Source organism: Dermacentor silvarum, chromosome 4 (genome assembly GCF_013339745.2).
Source record: "Dermacentor silvarum isolate Dsil-2018 chromosome 4, BIME_Dsil_1.4, whole genome shotgun sequence".
Taxonomy (NCBI): domain Eukaryota; kingdom Metazoa; phylum Arthropoda; class Arachnida; order Ixodida; family Ixodidae; genus Dermacentor; species Dermacentor silvarum.
In genome coordinates, this window is record NC_051157.2 from 51,454,409 (window position 1) to 51,475,953 (window position 21,545).

General features: G+C 41.7%; 1 protein-coding gene across 2 annotated transcripts in view; it reads right to left on the reverse strand.

Moving 5' to 3' along the window:
• Positions 1-21,545, reverse strand: part of LOC119450012 (rho GTPase-activating protein 26) — a 62,490-nt gene that overhangs the window by 24,606 nt on the left and 16,339 nt on the right. The window contains exons 5-14 of one of the 2 annotated variants that reach the window (XM_037713345.2): positions 20,748-20,849; positions 17,832-17,942; positions 17,696-17,738; positions 16,988-17,049; positions 15,639-15,701; positions 13,269-13,338; positions 11,386-11,483; positions 11,149-11,186; positions 5,620-5,758; positions 865-904 (exon numbers count right to left, since the gene is read on the reverse strand). In XM_037713345.2, coding sequence (XP_037569273.1) covers positions 865-904; positions 5,620-5,758; positions 11,149-11,186; positions 11,386-11,483; positions 13,269-13,338; positions 15,639-15,701; positions 16,988-17,049; positions 17,696-17,738; positions 17,832-17,942; positions 20,748-20,849 — 766 coding nt within the window. Of the gene's footprint in view, positions 1-864; positions 905-5,619; positions 5,759-11,148; positions 11,187-11,385; positions 11,484-13,268; positions 13,339-15,626; positions 15,702-16,987; positions 17,050-17,695; positions 17,739-17,831; positions 17,943-20,747; positions 20,850-21,545 lie in introns of both variants that reach the window. The other variant, XM_037713344.2, reaches the window with a different exon arrangement.

Sequence of the window (21,545 nt, forward strand, 5' to 3'; positions counted from 1 at the left end):
TTATATCTTTTTTATGACTTACATCTTGTTCATAAAACATTTATGCGTGAAAAGTGCATTCATACTGCTTTTTGTTTATGTTTTACATAAAATATTGAGTGCAGTAGTTCCTTCAGACAAAAAAAAAAAAACGAGAAAAAAAAAAACGGCGTAACATACAAAAAACACCTATGTTCCCCATGGTAGGGAAATAGTTAATCACTAAGCAAGCCCCGTTTTTTTCCTTATGCTACTGACCAATATATATATTTGTGTTTGAAGGCTGACAGCATTACAGACAACATAAAGTTGCAGAAGTGCAATTTACTGAGAATAAGCGAAATTCAGTCGGTGTGCGCGTAGCTGATACATGTACTGGCTATGCTTTGCCTCACGGCATGCTACGATACTGTGTTTTTCACAATATCAAACCTGCAATTCAGCATCACTAGGAGTGCAATGAAACATAGCCACAGCTTTATCTTATTCTTTTTATTTTTCATGCACAAAACCAGGAACTTTATTGAGGTCCTGCCAGGACCTCAATAAATTTTTTCTACCAACCAACCATGCATTGGTAGAGCGTCACATACTGGCAGGCTGCAACATAAAGCAGCTGCGTCCTGCTAACATTTCCCTCTAAATCTTTATACTGACACAGTATGGTGGTGCTACCTGTGACCAATGCACAGAACCAAAGGGCTATCTTTGCACATGTGAAACACGACAAGCAGGCATAATTAGAATGGACGAGCTGTACTTATACAAAACTTATAGTATCAATAAAATTGTGCAGATGAGCTACACTTGCCAAAGCCCTGGATGGATTAAGCAACTGCTTTTTATCACGCTTTTCCATATAAAGTAAAAATCAGTGCTACTCACATCCTTCCTGCCGAGCGGCTCGTCCTGGTGGTGCAGTCGTCTGCAAGAACAAAACAAAGTCTTGTCTGGCGCAGCTAGCAACACACACAATCACTTCCAAGAAGCACAAAAGTTGTAAAATCAATCAATACCAAAGCAACATTTGTAACCCATGCTGCTAATACATTATCTAAATTGCTTCATAAATTGTTGACAGTGGGATCTGGCAATAGCAATTTAACCTCTCTGCTTCTTCTCCTTTCGTGAACACTGATTAGCAGGCACTTCTGAATCTATCACATTCCATGTTCAATGTTTTGTCATCGTTTTCTGATTGATTGATTTGTTGATTGATTGAGTAAATTAGTGACGGAAAGCAACACACAGGTTATGAGAGACGACATAGTGGAGGGCTGGATTAGTTTTGACCACCTGAAGTTCTTTAATGTGCACACAAAGTACGGTGCATGAGCATGTTTGCAATCTGTCCCCATTGGAGTGTGGGGGTGCTGTTGGCTGGGAAGCACACCTGTGCTCTGTAGCAGAATTCTACAGCCGCTAAGTCACCACAGTGGATACCGTTTCCTCACAGTTGGCAAATTTAATGTCACTTTGAGCAAGTGCACTTTGCCATTAGTGCCATCTGCAGCCTGTCAGACGGGAAGACTTGGTAAAACTCGCTGCAGACAGTAAAGATACATGTATACACTAAAGATACATGTATCTTAGATACTCCTTGGGTATCTTCTATCTGTGTCATAATACGTCTGGCAAGACGTGTATCAGTATCTGTACTTCCAATACATGAAAGTATGTATCGTAAGATATAAGATACCACTATTACAACATCACCAGTGCGAAACTATAAATGTTGGCTGAACTCCACTTCTCAACCTGATACTGTTGCCATTAAGCCACCTGAATAAAACTAAAGGCAGCAACATTCTTATGTATTTCCACCAGAGCCCTCCAGCGAGGGCAGGTGATCAGGTCTGTGCATCCCTATTGGTGGAGCAGAGTCACAAGGAGGCATTCCTGCTGCTTCAGCAAAAACAAGTTCACGAATGTCTGTGCGCAGCTGACTCTTTGTTTTCTTGATTTTTTTGTTTTTACAGACAAGGTAAAACTCCACTGTGGTATTTGTGCTATCATGCAGAAGCTTTTAATGATGTTCTTGTATTCAGATGGCGACCCACTAGCTGGTTGGAAAGCAGAGCAGCGACTCCCATCAATTACAAAAGCGACAAGCCAAAACCACTGACAGCACAGTGTATAAAGAGCTTTCATGTTAAGCAGCTAAAGCAACCACAATAAATTGTTTCGGAATGAAAATATTATACTTTAAGCAAGAAAGACAAAACTTTTGAGATACTAACAGACATTTCATTCAAATGAAACAAAGTTGGTAGGAGTTAAGAAATTTCCAAGCAAACATTTTTGTGCATACACATTTGCTGCTACATTATATGGACCTATGAAAAGAAATTTGTGAATGTATCGAAGTAGCTTTAAGAGGGACGTGGCAATGAATACTTTTTTGAAAGAAATGAAAATTAAATAAATTGATGAAATTTGGAATGTAGATGCAATTTGTTATGCTGATATCATAACTGAAATCTGTTTAGTGCTATCTATCAGTTTTCAAGTTACAACACTTGACAGCCTCTAATGGTCATCACCAAAGTAATTAATTACACATAAATTTGCCAAGATTTTCACATCAGCATGCTCGCAAAGACCCATTCTGTGCAATAAACTATTGGTTTATTTTTTAAATGCCGAAATGAGCACCAAATTTTTTTTGAACTTTCCCATGCATATTGTTTTACTAACGACCTTGCACATAAAAATGGACCGCTTTGTTGCACTCATCAATGTTTCAGGATCTAAATGCAAAATACAATGATTTTGTCTTCATTCGTTGTAAAATGGAACTGGAATGACTGAAAGCAACTGCACAAAAAATGAAAGCTGAGAAAACTGAGCTCGAAGCCTGATTTTTTGGCAATTTTTGATGACAGGAAATAAGCAAAGTGCTGTATTCTCGATTTCTATTGCGTATTTTGTTATAATAATTCCCCACGAGGTAAATGAAGGTCCAAGAATCCCCCAAAAATAATAAATCAGATAATCGAAAATTTTGACCAATTCGACCACTTCAACTACCATGTCAGGGGTTAAGATACAAATGAAAAGTGTCGTATCGGATACAATAATAGCGGTAGTATCTTGTACCTGTACTCAAATACTTGTTGCCCGAGTATCTTGTATAGTATCATGATACAGTGGAATTTCGATGATATGATCTTCACGGGAACCGGAAAATGAAGCGTACCATCCGAAAATCGTATCATCCAACGTATTATTAACCAATCGTATTATCGGGAAGAGAGAGAGAGAAAAAAAGAAAAGATACCATCCCGAAAAAGGTATTATGCAGAATCGTATCAACGAGGTTCCACTGTACAATTGCAAACTATCTTTGCCTAGCCCTGGCTGAAGAACACACTCGCCAGCGAGTACGTTCGTTGAACTCACACTGCAACGAAGTGTGCAACCTCAATTACTCTGCTTCAAAAATAAACCAAATTGTACTCAATGCAGTGTTGGCACTCATTTTGAAAGTGCTTTTTTAAAGCAAATAGCTTTCATTGCCTTTTCGCCTGTTTTCGTGGTTGGCAGTGGTTGATGGTTGGACTTGCGATACAAAGGCGTTGAGGAAAAGGGTGCGTGCTCTCGCACAACCAATTTGTGGGGAGGGGCAAAAGTGAGGGACTGCTGCGCGAGTCCTTTCATTAGTCCGTTCATTCATTTGTTCACTCGGGCTATTCGATTACATTGACAATTATGATGGATAGTTCCTGCACAATATTTTATATATTCTATATGTTACAAGCGTCACCGTGCCACATATCGTCATCTACAATCAAAGTTGTCATTTTTCCACATGTGACTTCAACTAAGTACTGTGCAACGCAGTGTTCTTTTGTAAATGTTGTCTAAAACAACAAATATATAGCGTGCATACTGATATGGTCATCGACACTACTATCAAAGCCAAAGGACACTTCCCTTTCCCGTCTAGCTGTGTGCCGCCAAAGTGAAACTTCGTGCGGTGAAATAGTACACTTGCTCAGAGTGTCCTAAATTTTACCCTCCGACGGAGGTATAAGTAAGGCCTTTTGTTTTCTGGTTTTATATGTTTTTTAAATTCAGGGGGTAAAATCCAGTGCTGTTTTTAAAGAGGAAAACTGGGGAGAAATCAGGTGTCTTGCTGCCGATTGGCCCAACGTACAGCATTTTTCTGGTAAGCAGTTATCTCCTTTTGGACAGAAGCATTCTATTTGAACAAGCGAAATCACTCACAAGAGCATGTAATGGCAAAGAGCTGCTAGCAAATCATGTCCCGAACTGATCTTTACAAATCCACATTGTCAGACATTATCAATACATTAAAAAACCACATGAAAAAAAAATGAAGATGGGGCTGGGTATCCCTTGCTTACTTTCTTCTTTTCACTATTTTAATAAAAATTAAAAAAAGAAATGCAAAAAGTAGTGCACATGGGCATGCTTTACAGGTGTGATGCATTTTAAAGCACTTGTTGACTTACATTATCGTATGCATTGGAACTAATTCTGTGTCCCTCTTAGACGTCTCAGCCTTTCGTATTTGTCTGCTATCACCCTGTTTTAGTGGTTCCAAATATATGCTCTTGCAAAAAAATGAATGAAATACCACTAGACAAGTCAGCCACTCTTCTTAGAAAGTAATGTTGCTGGGGAAACATCTTTTCAATGTCATTGCTACAGTTCACAATGCAAAGCAACATCAGCACTGTGTTAATTTACTTCCTAGTGCATTACTGCTTTTTTCAGGTATGCAATGTGCGAAAAATGCGGTGTGCTATCCCATTGTTGTATTCTTGTAAATGCGGCTACAAAAAAAGCAAAAACCTTTTGATCACTCAACTCCCTGGCATATTCAGCACCTTGGCTGGTGCTGAAAACATATTTTTATATATGCCGGTACAGTCAAACCTCGATACAACGAAGCTCAATTTAATGAAATTCGCGATGTAACGAACTGCTTTTATTTCCCCATCTTAGTTCTATTGAATTAATGAAACCTCGATATAACAAAGTTTTTCGCTGGAAGTACAACTTCGTTATATCGAGGTTTGACTGTATTGGCTGACAGTGTTAGGTGGAAACGAAAGATACAACACATTCATGCATTAATAATATTAATATAATGATATATCTAGATCACTTGTCAGAAGTTGGGCAGTGTTCATTAGATTTGTAACACCTGCACTAAATTACATTTTGGGGTATGTGCCATATGAGGCATGGCGTAATGGGGAGTCCGGATTAATTCTGACCACTTGGGGTTCTTTCATGTACACCAAATGCACAATACACAGGTGCTTTTTCATATAGACCTCATCGAAATGTGGCCCCCATGGCCGGCACATTCTCGGGGCTTAGCAGCGAAAGGGAAAACCACTAAGCCACCATGGTAATTAACATCTGCATTTATTATTATCGTTTACGAAAGTGCAAACATAGAGGTGAAATCTGGTTGAACTCTATGTTCAGAAATTTTGGTTGGTGTTTGAAAATCAGGCATTATTGGGTTTTACCCGAAAATGAAGGACCCTAGATATAAGTTGGCATTGCCTTCTTTGATGTTACCCTTATGTCTGTGACTCAGATTTCCAATGTTTCTTGGGCAGTGTGTCCTTCAAGTGGAACATGAAATAGGTGACTCACAGGTTCCCTGCCATCCATGGCATTGAGCCACTGTTTGCAATCGTCTTCGCTCAGCGCCTGGAATGTGTACGTCAAGCCGGGACGATCTGATGCTGTCAAATCAAAGCAGAAGCGCTTGTCTATGCTGTCATTCATCCGTCTAAAAAAAAAAGAGTGCAAAGAACACTTGCAACACTCAACTTTTATTGCTGCTAGCGCCACCATCCAAAAAGCACTTAAAGGAACTGATAATAGGAACTTAATAAAGATGCTCTTTTTCCATTAAAGGCAGGTAAAAATTTCCATGCAAAATATTTCAATCTGTAGGCGTTCTTGTCGGCACTTTCTAAGTGAAAGGTTACATAAGGGTTCTCACAATTTTGTATTTCCTTTATTAGTATTCATACAGAAATGACAGAGCTGTCATAATGAAATAAAAATTTGCATCACCTCCACGCAAATAAATCACACAAAATTAGGAGAATGCAAGTAAAATTTTTCTGCAGGGTTAGGTGCATGCTGATGACACATGAAGACAATATCAACTGCATGCTCCCATAATGTGCTTCATCTGCACAGCCTCAAAGTTTCACAACACAGCACCAGCAGAGTGCCTGTGTCAAGCATCACCAATTTCCAAGGCCAGGCCATCATCAAGCGATGACAGCACTGCGCATCACTACAGAAGCTTTATAGTAAAAGACTGCATTAACAAGAATGAAGAAGTGAAGCACATACTTATGAACTAAACTGTTGTGCATGCTTAATTATAGGTGAGGAATCTACAACAGTGAACACTTGGAGCATACGCACAGTATTTGTTGAAAGGTTTTGCTGCAGTGTCAAGATAAAATTAGGAGTTATTTCTTTAACCGCCAATATCACGCTGTTTCTATGAATACAGGAGAATATTTGTTGATAGAGTAACACATTTCAAGAAGTGTTCCAGTCAATTTAAATTACACATAAGCAAGCCATCCTTTGCTCTGTATTACAGCCGATAAGAGAACAGGCTGGCTTCAGGAAGGGATATTCTACGATGGATCATATCCATGTCATCAATAGAGAAATCTGTGGAGTACAATTAACCTCTCTATATGGCTTTCATAGATTATGAAAGAGCATTTGATTCAGTAGAGATACCACCAGTCATAGAGGCATTACGTAACCAAGGAGTACAGGATGAATACGTGAATATATTGGCAAATATCTACAAGGATTGCACAGCAACCTTGGTTCTCCACAAGAAAAGTAGAAAGTTACCTATCAAGAAAGGGGTCAGGCAAGGAGACACAATCTCTCCAATGCTATTCACTACATGCTTAGAAGAAGTATTCAAGCTCTTAGACTGGGAAGGCTTAAGAGTGAGAATTAACAGCGAATATCTCAGCAATATTCGGTTTGCAGATGATATTGTCCTATTCAGCAACAATGGGGACGAATTATAGCGAAAGATTTGAGGACCTTAACCGAGAAAGTGCAAGAGTGGGGTTGAATATTAATATGCAGAAGACAAAGATAATGTTCAATAGCCTGGCAAGGGAACAAGAATTCAGGATCGCCAGTCAGCCTCTAGAGTCTGTAAAGGAGTACGTTTATCTAGGTCAATTACTCACAGGGGACCCTGATCACGAGAAAGAAATTTACAGAATAAAATTGGGTATGGCAGGCATTACCAAATCCTGACTGGGAGCTTACCACTGTCATTGAAAAGAAAAGTGTAAAATCATTGCATTCTACCGATGCTAACATATGGGGCAGAAACTTGGGAGGTTAACAAAGAAGCTCGAGAACAAGTTAAAGGGTGTACAAAGAACGATGGAACAAAAAATGTTAGGCCTAACGTTAAGAGACAGGAAGAGAGTGGTGTGGATCAGAGAACAAACGGGGCTAGCCAATATTCTAGTTGACATTAAGCGGAAGAAATGGAGTTGGGCAGGCCACGTAATACGTAGGGTTGGATAAACGGTGGACCATTAGAGTTACAGAATGGATCCCAAGAGAAGGGAAGTGCAGTCGAGGACAGCAGAAAACTAGGTGGAGTGATGAAGTTAGGAAATTTGCAGGCGCAAGTTGGAATTAGCTAGCGCAATACAGGGGTAATTAGAGATCGAAGGGAGAGTCCTGCAGTGGACATAAATATAGCCTATAAAAATAGTGGGGTTTAATACCCAGAAGCTGCACAGTAAGCTATGAAGAAAGCCATAGTTGTGGGCTCCGGATTAATTTCAACCATCTGGCATCCTTTAACATACACCAAAATCTAAGCGCACATGCATTTTCAATTCTGTGCTCATCGGAATGCGGTTGAGAATTGAACCCACAACTTTGTGCTCAGCAGAATGACACAGCCACTGAGTCACTGCAGCAGGTTAGTACAGCTGCTGACCAAGCTCAAAACATGCCCTGAAGGTATGCAGTTCATAAAGTAACTTCAGTAACATCATCATCATTTATGACTCACACAGGGTTGCCTGCTAGGAGTCAGCTGTGGCCTAACCTTCATGCTGTAGCTCTTTATGCACTTGGTACTCTCACCAGCTCCCATTATTTTCATATTAGTTAGTGGTTAGATGAAAATTTGCCAAGCATCTCAAATGGAGTCATTCAAGAATATTTAATCAGAAATGAAGGAATATGACACTTGCGCTCACTATTCTGTACATTTGGCTTCACCAAAGCCCATGACTAGAGACCGGATTTTAGGCAAATGCCTTTTTTGTTCACTGCGCTCCTATCGCCCCACTTGGATATATGAGCATGAATTAGAGGTTAAGAAGGGCTTTTATAGCATTTTATTAGTGCCTATAAATGCCTATTTTGGCCTTTGTGCCTAAATGCCTATAAATGCCTATTTTCAATATCGGCGCCTATATGAGCACTATTTAGCCGCAAGTTTCGCTTTTGAGTGCAGTTAGAGACCGTTATTCATGTTACCAGGCAACACTGACTGTTCGGAACACAATGGGGTTCAATCTTGTCCTTTAGTTCAACCAATTCCCAGAAAACAAGTGCTAGCAGCATTGAAATAAGACGCGCCGGCCAGCATACGCCGCAGCGCTGACATTGCGCGAGCGGTTGGCGAATGCGAAACCGCGGAGAGCTTTCAGGGGAAAGGAGAGTGAAGAGCAAAAGAAGAAAGAAAAACGTGATGTGCATGCGGCTTTTGTTTTGTTTGTAATTTACTTTTTTAAGGTGTTCATCGCCGTCGGGCGTTCCTTCTCAGTGTATGAGATCATTCTCAGTGACAAGAGGCACAATTTTGAATCCAAAAATCTGGAGATGGTGGTAGTTTGCTATTGTTTACACAATCTTCACAGTGATTATTAGACTATTCCGTGTGCTCTCCAAACAGATTTCTTCAGACATGTGCACTTCAAGTGGGCGGGAGTGTATTTGGCAGTGTTGAAACGTCTTGCCTGTATACAATTCGGATAATGGCACTGTATATGAGAAAATTGCCAAGAGTTGTACCTATAGAACAGTCCTCATGTAAGAACATGTTAATTTCTTAATAAATCATAGTCTCTCTTGCATTTGTTATTTTTGTTGTGTCTTAATTTAATTGCGTCAGGCAGACATAAAGTATCGCTTTTTTAATCAGTATTCCCAGCTTCCAAGTATTCCCAGCTTCTTTTTCATGCCTGTTTCACTATATGCGACGCTCGAGTACAGTGGCCATTGAACATGAATATGAGCAGTGTGCTTATTGAATTAAGCCAATTGATCGTCAATAGTTCAGCAGTTCTATGGGACAATTGCACGGCTATGTTCAACTGTTGGCGCTTTTGTGCCATTGTAGGCAATAACATTTCTTGTTTTCCTATCGTAGATATAGGCTGTGCACGTCTTCATTTGAAATTGTTTGCATTTATGTAAAAATTGATTGTGCCTATATTTACGACATTGGTGGCCTAAAACATTGTTTTGCCTGCCTATTTTTGGCACCTAAAACATGCTTTTTTAATGCCTAAAGATCCGGCCTCTACCCATGACACTGTTCCCAATCATCTGTATTGATAATCTGTTTTGTGGGGACGCTCGACTCTCTTGTGTCCCCTGATGTTTTCCCCACATGGCTCTTGAGTCTCCTGTAATCCAGCTTCCCCGTGTAACTATCCACTGGCGGCGGTTGGTAGTTGCAGAATAGCATGAGAGATGGCGTGAGTGTTGAGCTGCTAATGCCACCTAATGGCGGGGTTACTCAACGCAAAAGGGAGTAGCCCCTCTTTGGCACGGGGTCGGTTGGGTGTGCGGATGTTTCGTGCACCCGCCGCCACACTTTGCGGGGCCATCCTGCGAAAGGCTTCGAAGTGGGACACCAGGATGGACGAGCACGGCCGTTAGCGTAAGTGTACACAGAAACTATTAGGAGTTCGTGTACCGCATGGGGTGAACATATTCGCTCGGTATCCTGTCGCGGTGAGTCGGACTTCCTCGATTCGTCAGTGCCCATCAGCATGTTCATATTTGCAGTAATTCAGCTAGCTGGCCTTATTGTAAAGCAATGAAAGGGGCTAGTTGGCGCACGTTCATGATTACATTGCATCGAGTTTTACACTGGAAAAAAAAATAACAAAGAGAAGAAGGACGCGGATGGATGAAGCGCTTCATCCGTCTGTGTCCTTGTTCTCTCCTTCGTAAATTTTTTTGCCAGGGTAAAACTCAGCACAACGCAATCATGAATGGACTTATTATATAAAAAGCGTAATAAATGCCCTTTTGGTTGCTTGCACTACTGTGTTGTCATTCCTTTGTTCCAAGCGCCCGTTTCAGACCCCACAGTTTTTCAGAAAAGACCAAATGCTGTATGCCAAATCTGGGCTCCCTTCAGCAGGCTTACAGTCGCCATTGCTTCCTTTGCCTACTCCCTCCCTCCTGCAAACATGCCTATGGTTGCAATTGTGTGCGCATGGTGAATATATACAGAACACTGATCTGTGATGGCTTAGCGCACAGATGTGAAGGCAAGAGTTTTTTTGTTTCAACTAAATTTGCTAGCTATGAATCTCCAATAATCTGTGGTGCCTGCAGATTCTTAGGACTCCAGCTCTGTTTGTACTAGGTTATTTACAGTAAGGGTTAATACATGCACAGAAAACTGAAGTTACATGAATGAAAATTAGAACGAACGAAAATACTGAACACAACAAAGCCACCAAAAACACTATTTGCTTTATATATAACTTATACAGTCGAACCTGGATATATAGAATCTGAAGGGGATCACAAAAATGTTCGATATATAGGTAATTTGATATATAAAATCCAACACTTTATACAAAAATTTTCAAGGGGATTTTACTGCTGTTTGTTATACACAATAATTTGTTATATGTGGGTTCGATATACCTGGGTCTGACTGTATTATGTACTTTAAACATTTCTTTTGATAATTAAAAACATCATTGCCGTCTTAAATTAAGGTATCAAGTGAAGTGCAAATGAAGGACAGCTACAGAAATGCAAACCAAGGCATCTGGTGTAACTATTTAGGTAAATTCCACATTAAATATTATCCATGTCTGTTAAAAAAAAAGTGTGTGTTACCTGATGCATTCTTTGAGGCAGAAGGTGTCTGTTGTTGTCTGAAACACCATACAAAGTAGAAAGTGAACACAAAGTAAAGGTTTCCATGAAAAAAATGATGCTAGATAACATAAACCACAGGGTGCAGCATCCGTGAGCCAATTACAGCTGAAACTTGCCAATTTACCAAATTCAGTTGCTCAACAGACCAACAACAACAACATACATGCGGCAAAAATTAAACCAGTGAGCACTTACAATTTTGCCCACTGTTTGGGCGTATGGTATCATGGTGAACTTGCGGTTTTCCTTCTGGTATTGACAGTAGTGCTTGTTCCATATTGTTGTAATGTGTCCTGCATCAACAAAGACAACAGCCTTTTTTTGAAACCATGCGAGTGAAGATTCTTCAAAAGATCTGAGTAGGTATCAACAGAATTTGTAGATTAACACTCCTTTCTTTTGGTGTCATATGAAATTGTAGATATCCGCCCTTTCAAGTCGCTACTACAGTCAAACCCGGATATATCGAATCCGAAGGGGATCACAAAAAGTTCGATATATATAGGTATTTCGATAGATAAAATACAAATTTTATACAAAAATTTTCAAGGCAATTCTACTGCTGTTCGGTATACACAATAATTTGTTATATGTGGGTTCGATATATCCAGGTTCGACTGTATACACTTGCTGCATTTTTCAATGAGTGTTTTTCATTACTTATACTTGTTCATTTCCTGACTCTCACCAACTCCACTAGATTTTAAGCCAGCCCAAACGAAATTCCTTTCCCTTGGTAGAAATCTTGTTACAATAAGAGATCACCAGTGTTGTTTTTCACGTATCGCATCTCTCTTAATTTCAGATGGAACATTAGGCAGGAAAAATGACCAAGAAAGATATTGTTAATGCTTTAGGTGCATTCAATTTTTTTTTTTTTTTTCACTATTTCATCAGATGAAGCCATGCAAGTCAAATGTTCCTTAAAATTCTGCTCATAATTGTTTCGGGATAGTTTCCATACAAACACACTACGTCCCTGCTGTATTGAGGTAGTGAGCAATGTTATTTTCACATTTCCACAGCAGTCTCAAAGAGCTTAATGGCATTAACTATAAGTGTAAAACACTAGCCAGGACCAATTACAGGGTGGCTGTTTTGTAAATGCCATTTTATCCTCAGTGTTGACAACCTGAAAGTGAGAATAGCTGCCTAGGCCAAAGTGTGTAGGTCTTACCTTTTCTTTAGATGTAAATTAACACTACTAGATGTTTGATTAACTGCTGAATAAAAATGGCAATTAAATACTAATGTCCAGGCCAACTAATTATCCAGTTGCACAACTAATCATTATAAAACCAACACAGCTCACATTCTACGACTAAATATTAGTGGCATCCTTTTCCTTTTCACGACTCATTCCCTCATTCTCACTTTTGAGAAGCTTAACGCGATAGCGTTAAGAGCCCCTTGTCACAGAAAATTCGGCATCTGTGTCGGCGTAAGCATCGCCGCCTGGTGAAAATAATCATGCTGAACCACATCATCCCGAACCACCCCGACCAGGCAGGCTGTTCGCGTGAGGCAAGGCTCTTGTTAGTGAACAAAAATTTAATTTCTCAAAGTAAAATCTATCAGAAAAATCGTAAAGTACGACTTAACCACATCCTAGACGTGATAGCGTCGGATTGTAATATGAATATACGAGAAAAATGCCTGATAAGTAGCCAGAGGTCTTTAAATGCTATTGCGTTCCACACTTAAAGGCGAAGCTTAAGCGTCCTCCAATTCTAAAGGTATTTCACTGTACTTTATTTCTAATCAACATTGAGGAGAATGTTGAAAACCGAGCCTTTCTAAATTTTGATCGGGCCCCATGTCACAGAAAATACGGTGTCGGCGTCAATGGCATCCAATAACGCTATTGCGTTCCAGTCTTAAAGGCGAAGCTTAAGCGGCTTAAGCGTACTTCCAAGTTTTTTTGTCAGCCTCCAAGTCTAAAACCTAGGCAAGAGTACTGGTAAAATGCTCATGCCATTCCATACATATCTTTAGTAATCAACCTCAATTGTACCCATCATTGCAACAGTGGTATTGTCTTGGAAGCCACAGAAGTGCAAACTTGACAAAGGACTCACTTTTTTCCATGAGGAAGAGGTAACCTTGCCTAGTGTACATTTTGTTTAGGCAACCAGAGTCCTGGGGCTTCTGAGGGAGGGGTCAGGAGGGTTCCACACGGCAGGCCAAGTGCGTGAGCGAAAAAGAACCAAAGAAAAAGAACACATGCACACACGAACACACACACCGATGTAATACTTGTGCGTAACACCCCTAGCAGACATTCACATGCATGACAGCAGATTTACATGCACATACACAAGCATAATGCAAATCAGGAGGACTTGGCTGCTATTTAGGTCCACTGCAGGACAAAGGCTTTTCCCTGAGGTATTTGATCACACCTGCCCGGCATCAACTGAACCAATCCTACCTCTTGCAGATTTCCTAGCCTCATCGCTCCATCTAACTACCTGGCAATCTTGACATAGTAGTATCGTAAACTGGGCAATTTGGTACTGATGAGTCTTTGAATGGTAGCGCGAAAAGCTACACAGGATGAAAGAAAGACACAAAACATTGTGTCGTTCTGTATTTTTTTTTTGTCCCATGTAGGTTTTCACGCTATCATTCAAACATCAACCTTGACTGCATTTCCCTTAGTTTAGTAACGATTGTTGTACTCTCCACACCTTTGGTTATCTCTTCTTTGTATTAAATGGGCTACCCAACTCTGTTTCTTCTTAATTTCAAGTAAACATCACTCATGTTTTAACTTCCGCGTCATACCGTTATATACCTTAAATGCTGGTTTCTACTGGTCAGTACATGATTCCTTCAGAGTTTGTTGGCCTTAAGGTTTCAGCCCCATTGCTTGGTACTGGCAGAATATGGTGATTATATTTTTTCTCTTGAAGGATATTGGTAATATTCTATTTGCAACTTTGGAGTTCCTGCCCAAATGTGGACCAATTATTCTTATTCTTCAACTAGATCCTTTGTGACAACTGGCCTAGATAAATGTACTTTTTCACTGCTCCAAGAGGCTGACTACCAACCATAACACAACCAAGAGGCTGCTGACACTTGCACTATGAACCTGCCCTACTGAATACTGCCAACGAGGATGTCATGAACTGATAGCAACACAGACTGACAAAAGGTCTGTTTGTCACACATGCTGACCAAAGCAAATAATCAGGCATGTATGCATATATGAAACTTAATGCTTTCACCTTTATTTGTGCTTACTTAAGGTAATTCTGTTCTCTGTAACAAATAAAATGGTAGAATGAGTCAACATTTTTTCTTCACGTTGAAAGCAATGTGCTGGACTGTTGAGAACTTTTTGGTGGTTAAAGCCAAAAGAGCCAAAAGTTACCTTACGACGATTTTGCAACACTGCAATTAAAATGGGACAATTGTGCCTCAATCAGCAAATGTTTATCGTTCAGCAGTAGAATTAATCAAGCAGGAAGAAGGCTAACTAATCTGTTTTGTTTTCAGCACACATGCAGTAAAGAAACATGGTAAATAAATCAGAAATGCAGTATTCTTAGAACAATGCAGTGGATAACAAGAAAAGAAAGCCTGCATAACATCAAACAGTTATGAGCATGCAAATTTAAGAATAAGCAAAATATTGACAAAGTAAGAAAAAGCTTTGCATGAGGTGAAATGTGCTTGAGCAAATGAAAACGAATCACAAAATGCAAAAATGCAAAAATGTAATAAATGATGAAGTATGCAATGGTAAACATGGTGCATGGTGCAAAATGACAAATTCTAAGTTGCACAAGATTCTTAGTTGCGCAGGCAGTAAGCTTTCAGTGTTTTCTAGCATTAACTTACAATTTTAATTTTAACGCTGACTAATACAATTGTTGATAATGACTCCAGTAACAAACTGTCTGAGATAAAAGGACACTAATGCAAGTGAAATATAATCTGGCAAAGAGATAATAAAGTTCAATTAAATAACAGCCATAACACAGTATTCAGTTTTGCACTACACTGTAAAGGGCCACCAAAACTTGCAATTCATCCTTCAGGAGGCTGTTATGAAAACACAGTTTCTGTATCATTCTGCCCAAAATGAAAATCTAACGCAGAAACATGAACCACTGATATTTAGTTTGTACAGAAATTATGACATAAGTTTGATATAAATTATGAGAATATGATTAGATTCCTTTTCTCAATGCACAGTGACTACTTTGCTGCAACTGCTATCATAATGAATGGTATTTACCGCATCCGTGATGTGAATAAACATAACAAATGAAGGTCAGAAAAACCAGAAAATCATTACTTGATATGCAAGTGAAAAAAAAAAAAAGAAAGCTGGCCCAAAACTCACACTTGATCAAGACAAACCACAAAGCCGTGCATCTGAAGTAATATGCATGACATGGGATGGATGAAGCAGCGAGCATTACCGTTGTACGCACCTCCAACATTCTCTTCATCAAGTGTTCTGCTTCATTGTGTGTTGCTTCAAAGTTCTCCCTTGTCTGCAGTCACACATGGGACAAGAACAAGTCACATTAACGTACGTTCAATTAGTGGACAGAGAAATGAAAAAAAAAAAAAGTTTACCAGACTTTCATACATGTTGAAGGACAATTTATCAAAGTTACGAGGCTCTGTATGTGTCTGCATTCCAATCACTACAGAGACAATCTGCTAAAATGACGATAATCACAGAGCCACACTAATTTGCTATTTTCTGTATACCCTGCATGTAAGAGCAAGCAGGTGAAAATTCCATGAACACCTCACGCTATCATTCCAACTTGTATGCCATGTTCCTGTGCAAACACAGATTCCATACACGTAAGTCCGGCCATCAAAGTATAATTTCATTATTTTATGCAGCCCAGGAGATATTTATCACAAGTGTATGGCAATAGGGTTACTGAATTATCAGCATGAAGAAATGAGAAGGCTTGTACGTAACGTGAGAACAAACAGTTTCTCGCTTCCTTGCTGGTGGCATCACCGATATTGAACAAAATACAGCCCTTTATGGATACAGGTTTGTCTGTATTGTGAGCAAAGATGGAAAAACAAGCACAGATTCTGAGTGTCATTAAGACATAAAAAACAAACTGATTGAATGCAAGAAGAATTGTTCATTTTAGATTACTGCTCTATCCAACTATACTACCTAGTTCCAAGTTCATGCGGATCTTCACATAAGAAGGAGAAATAACATTGCCCATGTGAGCCACAACTCGCATGCTTGGTTATCTCACTAGGAGTACTTCTTGTTGGGCTAGTTGGTGAAACATAGTGCTCATCCTGTTCACTTTGTCTGCATATGTGCATCAATTTGCATACCTTTTATTATCACAATGGTGAAAGCTCATGCTTGGAAGTGAATAAAGTAAGCATTTTGTTTTTGTTGGCACTGATGCGAGTCTGATTTGGCCATCATGGCATGCCAACTCCTTCAAAGAAAGTGTTGCATTGTAGCATTTGACTGTATGAAATAATGTTAATGTAGAGTGAAATGCATCAACAATGAAAAGCTACCAAAGTTTGAGTGGAGAGATACTTTTTTTTTCTTTCACTCATATTCTGGAATTGGCCATTGACTTATCTTCTGCTTGCTTACACCCTAATTTCAGTCTTCTGCGTTTTTATAGATAAAATGCAGTTACAATAGAACTGGCAATAGAACCCCTTAAATGTAAAATTGTACTTTATATTGCATTAAACTTTTTCTTTTCTTTTGCTCGACAAATTTGCCCTTGGTGTGTCGTGAAACAAAGTGTGTGTGTCAGTTGTAGCTCACCTTCTGGAGCCGAACCTGCAGGTCTGTGTTGAAGCTGTTGAACTCCTTGGCTACCTCATGGCCTGAAGTGGGTCGATGAAACAAACAGATAAATCTACTTTGTTATTAAAGGAACCCATAAGGATACAGATCGTACAACAATCCCTTGTTAAGTTGATAATCAATACGTGCACACACGACCAAATTAAGGAGCAGGATATATTTGCTGCTATAAGGCACATCCCCTTTAGCAATGTACTACTCCTTTTCGTAGGGTGTTGATGTGTCTGTAGTGAAAATGAACTTATATCTTTCCAATGGCCGCTTCACAAACACAAATTTATAAAATCTCAATCTGAGAGCCCACAATGAGCGTTTGATTTTTACCAATAGCACAGGTGAAAAGCAAACTAGAATCAAAGGCAACCTGACAAATGCCACTAAAAGGGGCACAATGACTGGCCACATCAAATGAAGAAAGGAGGAAGAGGGGAGGAATGGAAAATATGAGTTTGATCATAGTGCCACTAAATTGAAAACACATTGGTGATTGCATCCAGACACAATAGCTGCAACAAGACTCAACTAGAAGCAGCAAAATGTCATACATGAATTTTCAAAGCAACTTTGCCTTATTTGAGAACTGACCTAAACATTGATGTCTTTATTTTAGCACTAAAATAAATATAAAATTAAAGCTATTTAAACCAAAAACAATGTAGTACAGACCTTGGTGATAGAAGGTCAGCCAGCCATACATAAACCTCAGTATCTGCCAATTAAAAGAACAATAAACAATCAATACCCGAGCAATAACAAGTGGACTACAACATGCATGTAACGTAAACAGTCATGACTAACTGACCGTTTCAACGAACTCCGTCTTCTTGCGTTCTTGAACTTTCTGAAGGAGCAGTACATATTCTAGTGATGCTTTGAAGAAGTGGATCTTCTCCATTTCAAGCACCGCAAATACCTGCCAGATTAGGAATACAACACAATAGCAATATCATCCACTGCAAGCGAAAATGTTCAGTTCACAGGCTAAAGAACACTATGAGAGAAAGCAAACTTAGCACCTTGTTTACTGAAACCAACTTGGTGCCATAAGTTCGACGTCACTGCGTATATTTTAACGCCACAATACACCCGTTTAGCAATGAAATTAGTATTCCCTTAAGTAATCTTAAGCTATTCAATTTCATACGCTTACCGAATCCCCGCCGCACTTACATTTCGGCATTTCGCACAATTTCGAAACGTCAACGGCACGGCCGTGGTCCGAGAAACGTCAGGCCGCGCGCCTTATCAAGGTTGCGGGCAAAGACGTACGCAGGCACCATTCGGGGTGACCCGAGACCCTTAATCCAGCAGACAACACGCGAACCCGGCGAAAGCCAAATAAAAATTCGTCATCCCGACCAAAAGCGAGGCGGAGCGCTGTCCTTCCAACGCTAGATGTCAAGGCCACGAAAACGTGGGAGCGGGAAAGGGGGGACACTCGGACTCTATAGGCGTCGCACTAATTACAACCTCTAAAGAGCCAACGTAGAGCGAACACTATGGCAGATCATACAAAAGGAAGTTATAATTAAAGAGACACGCTGCCGCGCTGCCGTCCGTATTAGAACGCGTTACCGACAAAACGCGCGAAAGGACGACGCTCCAAAAATGGAAGCTGTATAATACGCAGGTCGCCCTGCTCCCCTTTCACAGCTGAGATGGCACGCGATCGTCGAACGGCCAACACCCACTTACCTTCGTCGCGCAATCGCGGAGGCCGACGCCATGCGACGGCAGCAGATCGCGGGGCTCTGCCACGCCATCGCGAGAGCACGAACACGCGTGCGGGGTTTCGCCCCGCCGAAGCTTACTTCCCCGCCTGACGCGGGAGCGATGCGGGGAAGACGGCCTTCATCCTTCGATCCTCGCTTGAAACGGAGACGTTTATCTTTTTTTGTTGCCTATTTTTTTTTCCCCGTTCAACTAACGCGCTACGTTAAACGACCGCTACGCGGAGCGCCAGTCGATAGCGCTCCGACGCTACCCTCGAACGACGCCGGCGTTGGCGACGCCGCCGCGCAAAATCGAAACCGCTGGCGCGACGAAGGCCGGCCGGCGGCGTTGCGTTGGCGCTTTTCCTTCGCGCTTTCTTCTCTAGACAAACCTGGACGCACACGCAGGCGACAGCAGTTGCTCCAAACGCGTACTTGTTATCGGCGTGTACTAAACGTAAACATGCCGCGAGTAATGCCTATAGGCTCGCATACAGACAATCAGTAAAGCGCACTTTATAATACGGCGTTCACGGTTGATTTATCTAAGTTTTCACCAACGAGAAATGACAGCAATAAAAACGTTTAGGGCTGAACGCCTTAATGCGCCCGTTTCGCCAGTTGCCACGTATATAAACAAGGTGCCTCGTTTAGTTCCCCCGAAGACATCGCGGAAACCTACTACGTGCCCCTCTGTGGAAGGCATGGAAATGGGGGGAAAGAAACGTATAGAACGAATGGCGCTTTCATTTCCGAAAGTTCGTATTACAGCGTCTCCCGGGTCTCGTCGGTCCAGGTACCTCATTATAGAAAGTTAAGACTTCGATGTGCACGTTCGACTAAAGTATGACGTTGCCTTCCAAGCGCAACGGAAGGCAACGTCATACCACACGTCTAACAGCACCACCCCACAAAAACACATTTCGAAAAAAGAACTGTGGCAATGTGCGTGTTCAGTTGGATGCGAATAGCTGCTTGTCGCTGGATACACCGGCGAACGATAGGCGAGTTTTCCTAACGTCGTTCCAGAGTAGTAAAGTTATACACGTCGCCGCGCCGTCGTTACCGAGCTGCGAAACGTTAAGCGTGGGTTATCTGTGTACTGAACAACAGCGATCCGTCTCAACGACCATGTTTACACCGGTCGACGCCTGTTCGATGACGCCCTGTTTGCAGAAAGAAAGAAAGAAAGGGGAAAAAAAAAAAAAAAAACACGCAACGGTACGCAGGCCGTCGTAATGGGAAGGAAGCGCATCTGATAATGGTGATTTTCGCTGCGTCCCCATATGACATAGACAGTAGGCCTAACAGGATTCCCGAGGCAATTACAACGTCGGACTCTCGCCCACCGCGTGCGCGGAGGGCGTGTTGCCTTGGCTGACGCGACACTCACGGTGCTCCCGGGGGCCGGTCGACGCACGGCTCGCGGGGCCACACGAGGAATGGAAACGAAAACAGCAACCGCGCGAAGACGAAACGACTTTGGAACAGGGTAAACACCACGCTCCAAGCGTGCCTCGTTTCAGACTTGTCCTCCGGCGGCAATTTCCACATAAATGGCAAAGGCCGGCCACAACGACTCGTAAGCCGCATGAAACGGCAGCAGCCATCCTTTCTTTATATACATAGACTGTTCCGCTACAGCGAGAGTTTTGCCGCTGAGCAGCGGATCGGGACACCGCGCGGTCTGTAAATGCGGAACTTCCGTTTGGTGCGAAGGCTCGTTCGATGCACAGACCCCGCTCCGCCACACTCTCGTTAGGACATCGGATATTGCCGCTGTCGTATATGTGAACAAACGAGCAGAGCCGTTATCCGCATCACCTCCACGAACACTCTATGGAAGCTCGAGACTATAGCAGGCTCTCGGACCTCAATAAATATACGTTCTGTTACCACGCGTGGCACATGAATTCCAAGGGTTACGCGACATCCACAATACAGCGTCGCGTCGAACGGGCTCGCGGTGCACGACAGTGCATGGTTTCCGTGCATGCGACACTTGCCTCTTTCTGGTGCGCATCGCCCTTCTTGACGGAGAGTCCCAGGTACCGCTCCAGCGACTGGCAGTAGCGGGCGGTCTCCTTGTCGAACTTCTTCTTGCGCTCCTGCACACAAGATGGGCGGGAAGCACGTGCCAGCGCCAACATGACGCGTCAAGCTTGAAGGGGGACCGGACCCGACGCAATATATCGTGCACACCACGACAAAAAAGTCGACGCAAGCGACAGAAGGCACCCATGCAATAGAGCGAACTTCATTTAACAGTCTATGTAACTGCTGGTGCCAATTAGTCCCTTCACCAAACTGCGCTGCGCGGCTCGAAAGCAAAGCTATAAAGAACACACGCTGCCAGTCGTGATGGAAAGCAGATACGTTGTAAGTACCTGGGAGAGCTGAAACTAAGGACACGGAACAAAAGCGAGACACTACAACAACGTCTCCCTTTTGTCTCGTGTCCTCTAAGTTTAGATGTTAAATACGCCTTAGCCAGGAGTCAAGCTCAGATGAATTCCATTCCGGCCTTGCAGGTCTATAGCGGGCTACAGAGGCCGGGTCAAATACAACTTGTACAAACGCGATAATAAAACGTGTATAGCCGTTAATATAGCTGGAAAAACACTGCAGAGTTATGACCGCTGAACATTAACCTGAGATTCATGACACATTTTTTTTTTTTTGCATTCTCTGACGGGGACGACATACAGTGTTGCAACGCGTCTTGCCACCAACACGCAGCCGTGCGCCGTGACGATCGGCGAACCCGCGACCTCGACGTGGCCACCGCTGCGCAGTAGCTACAT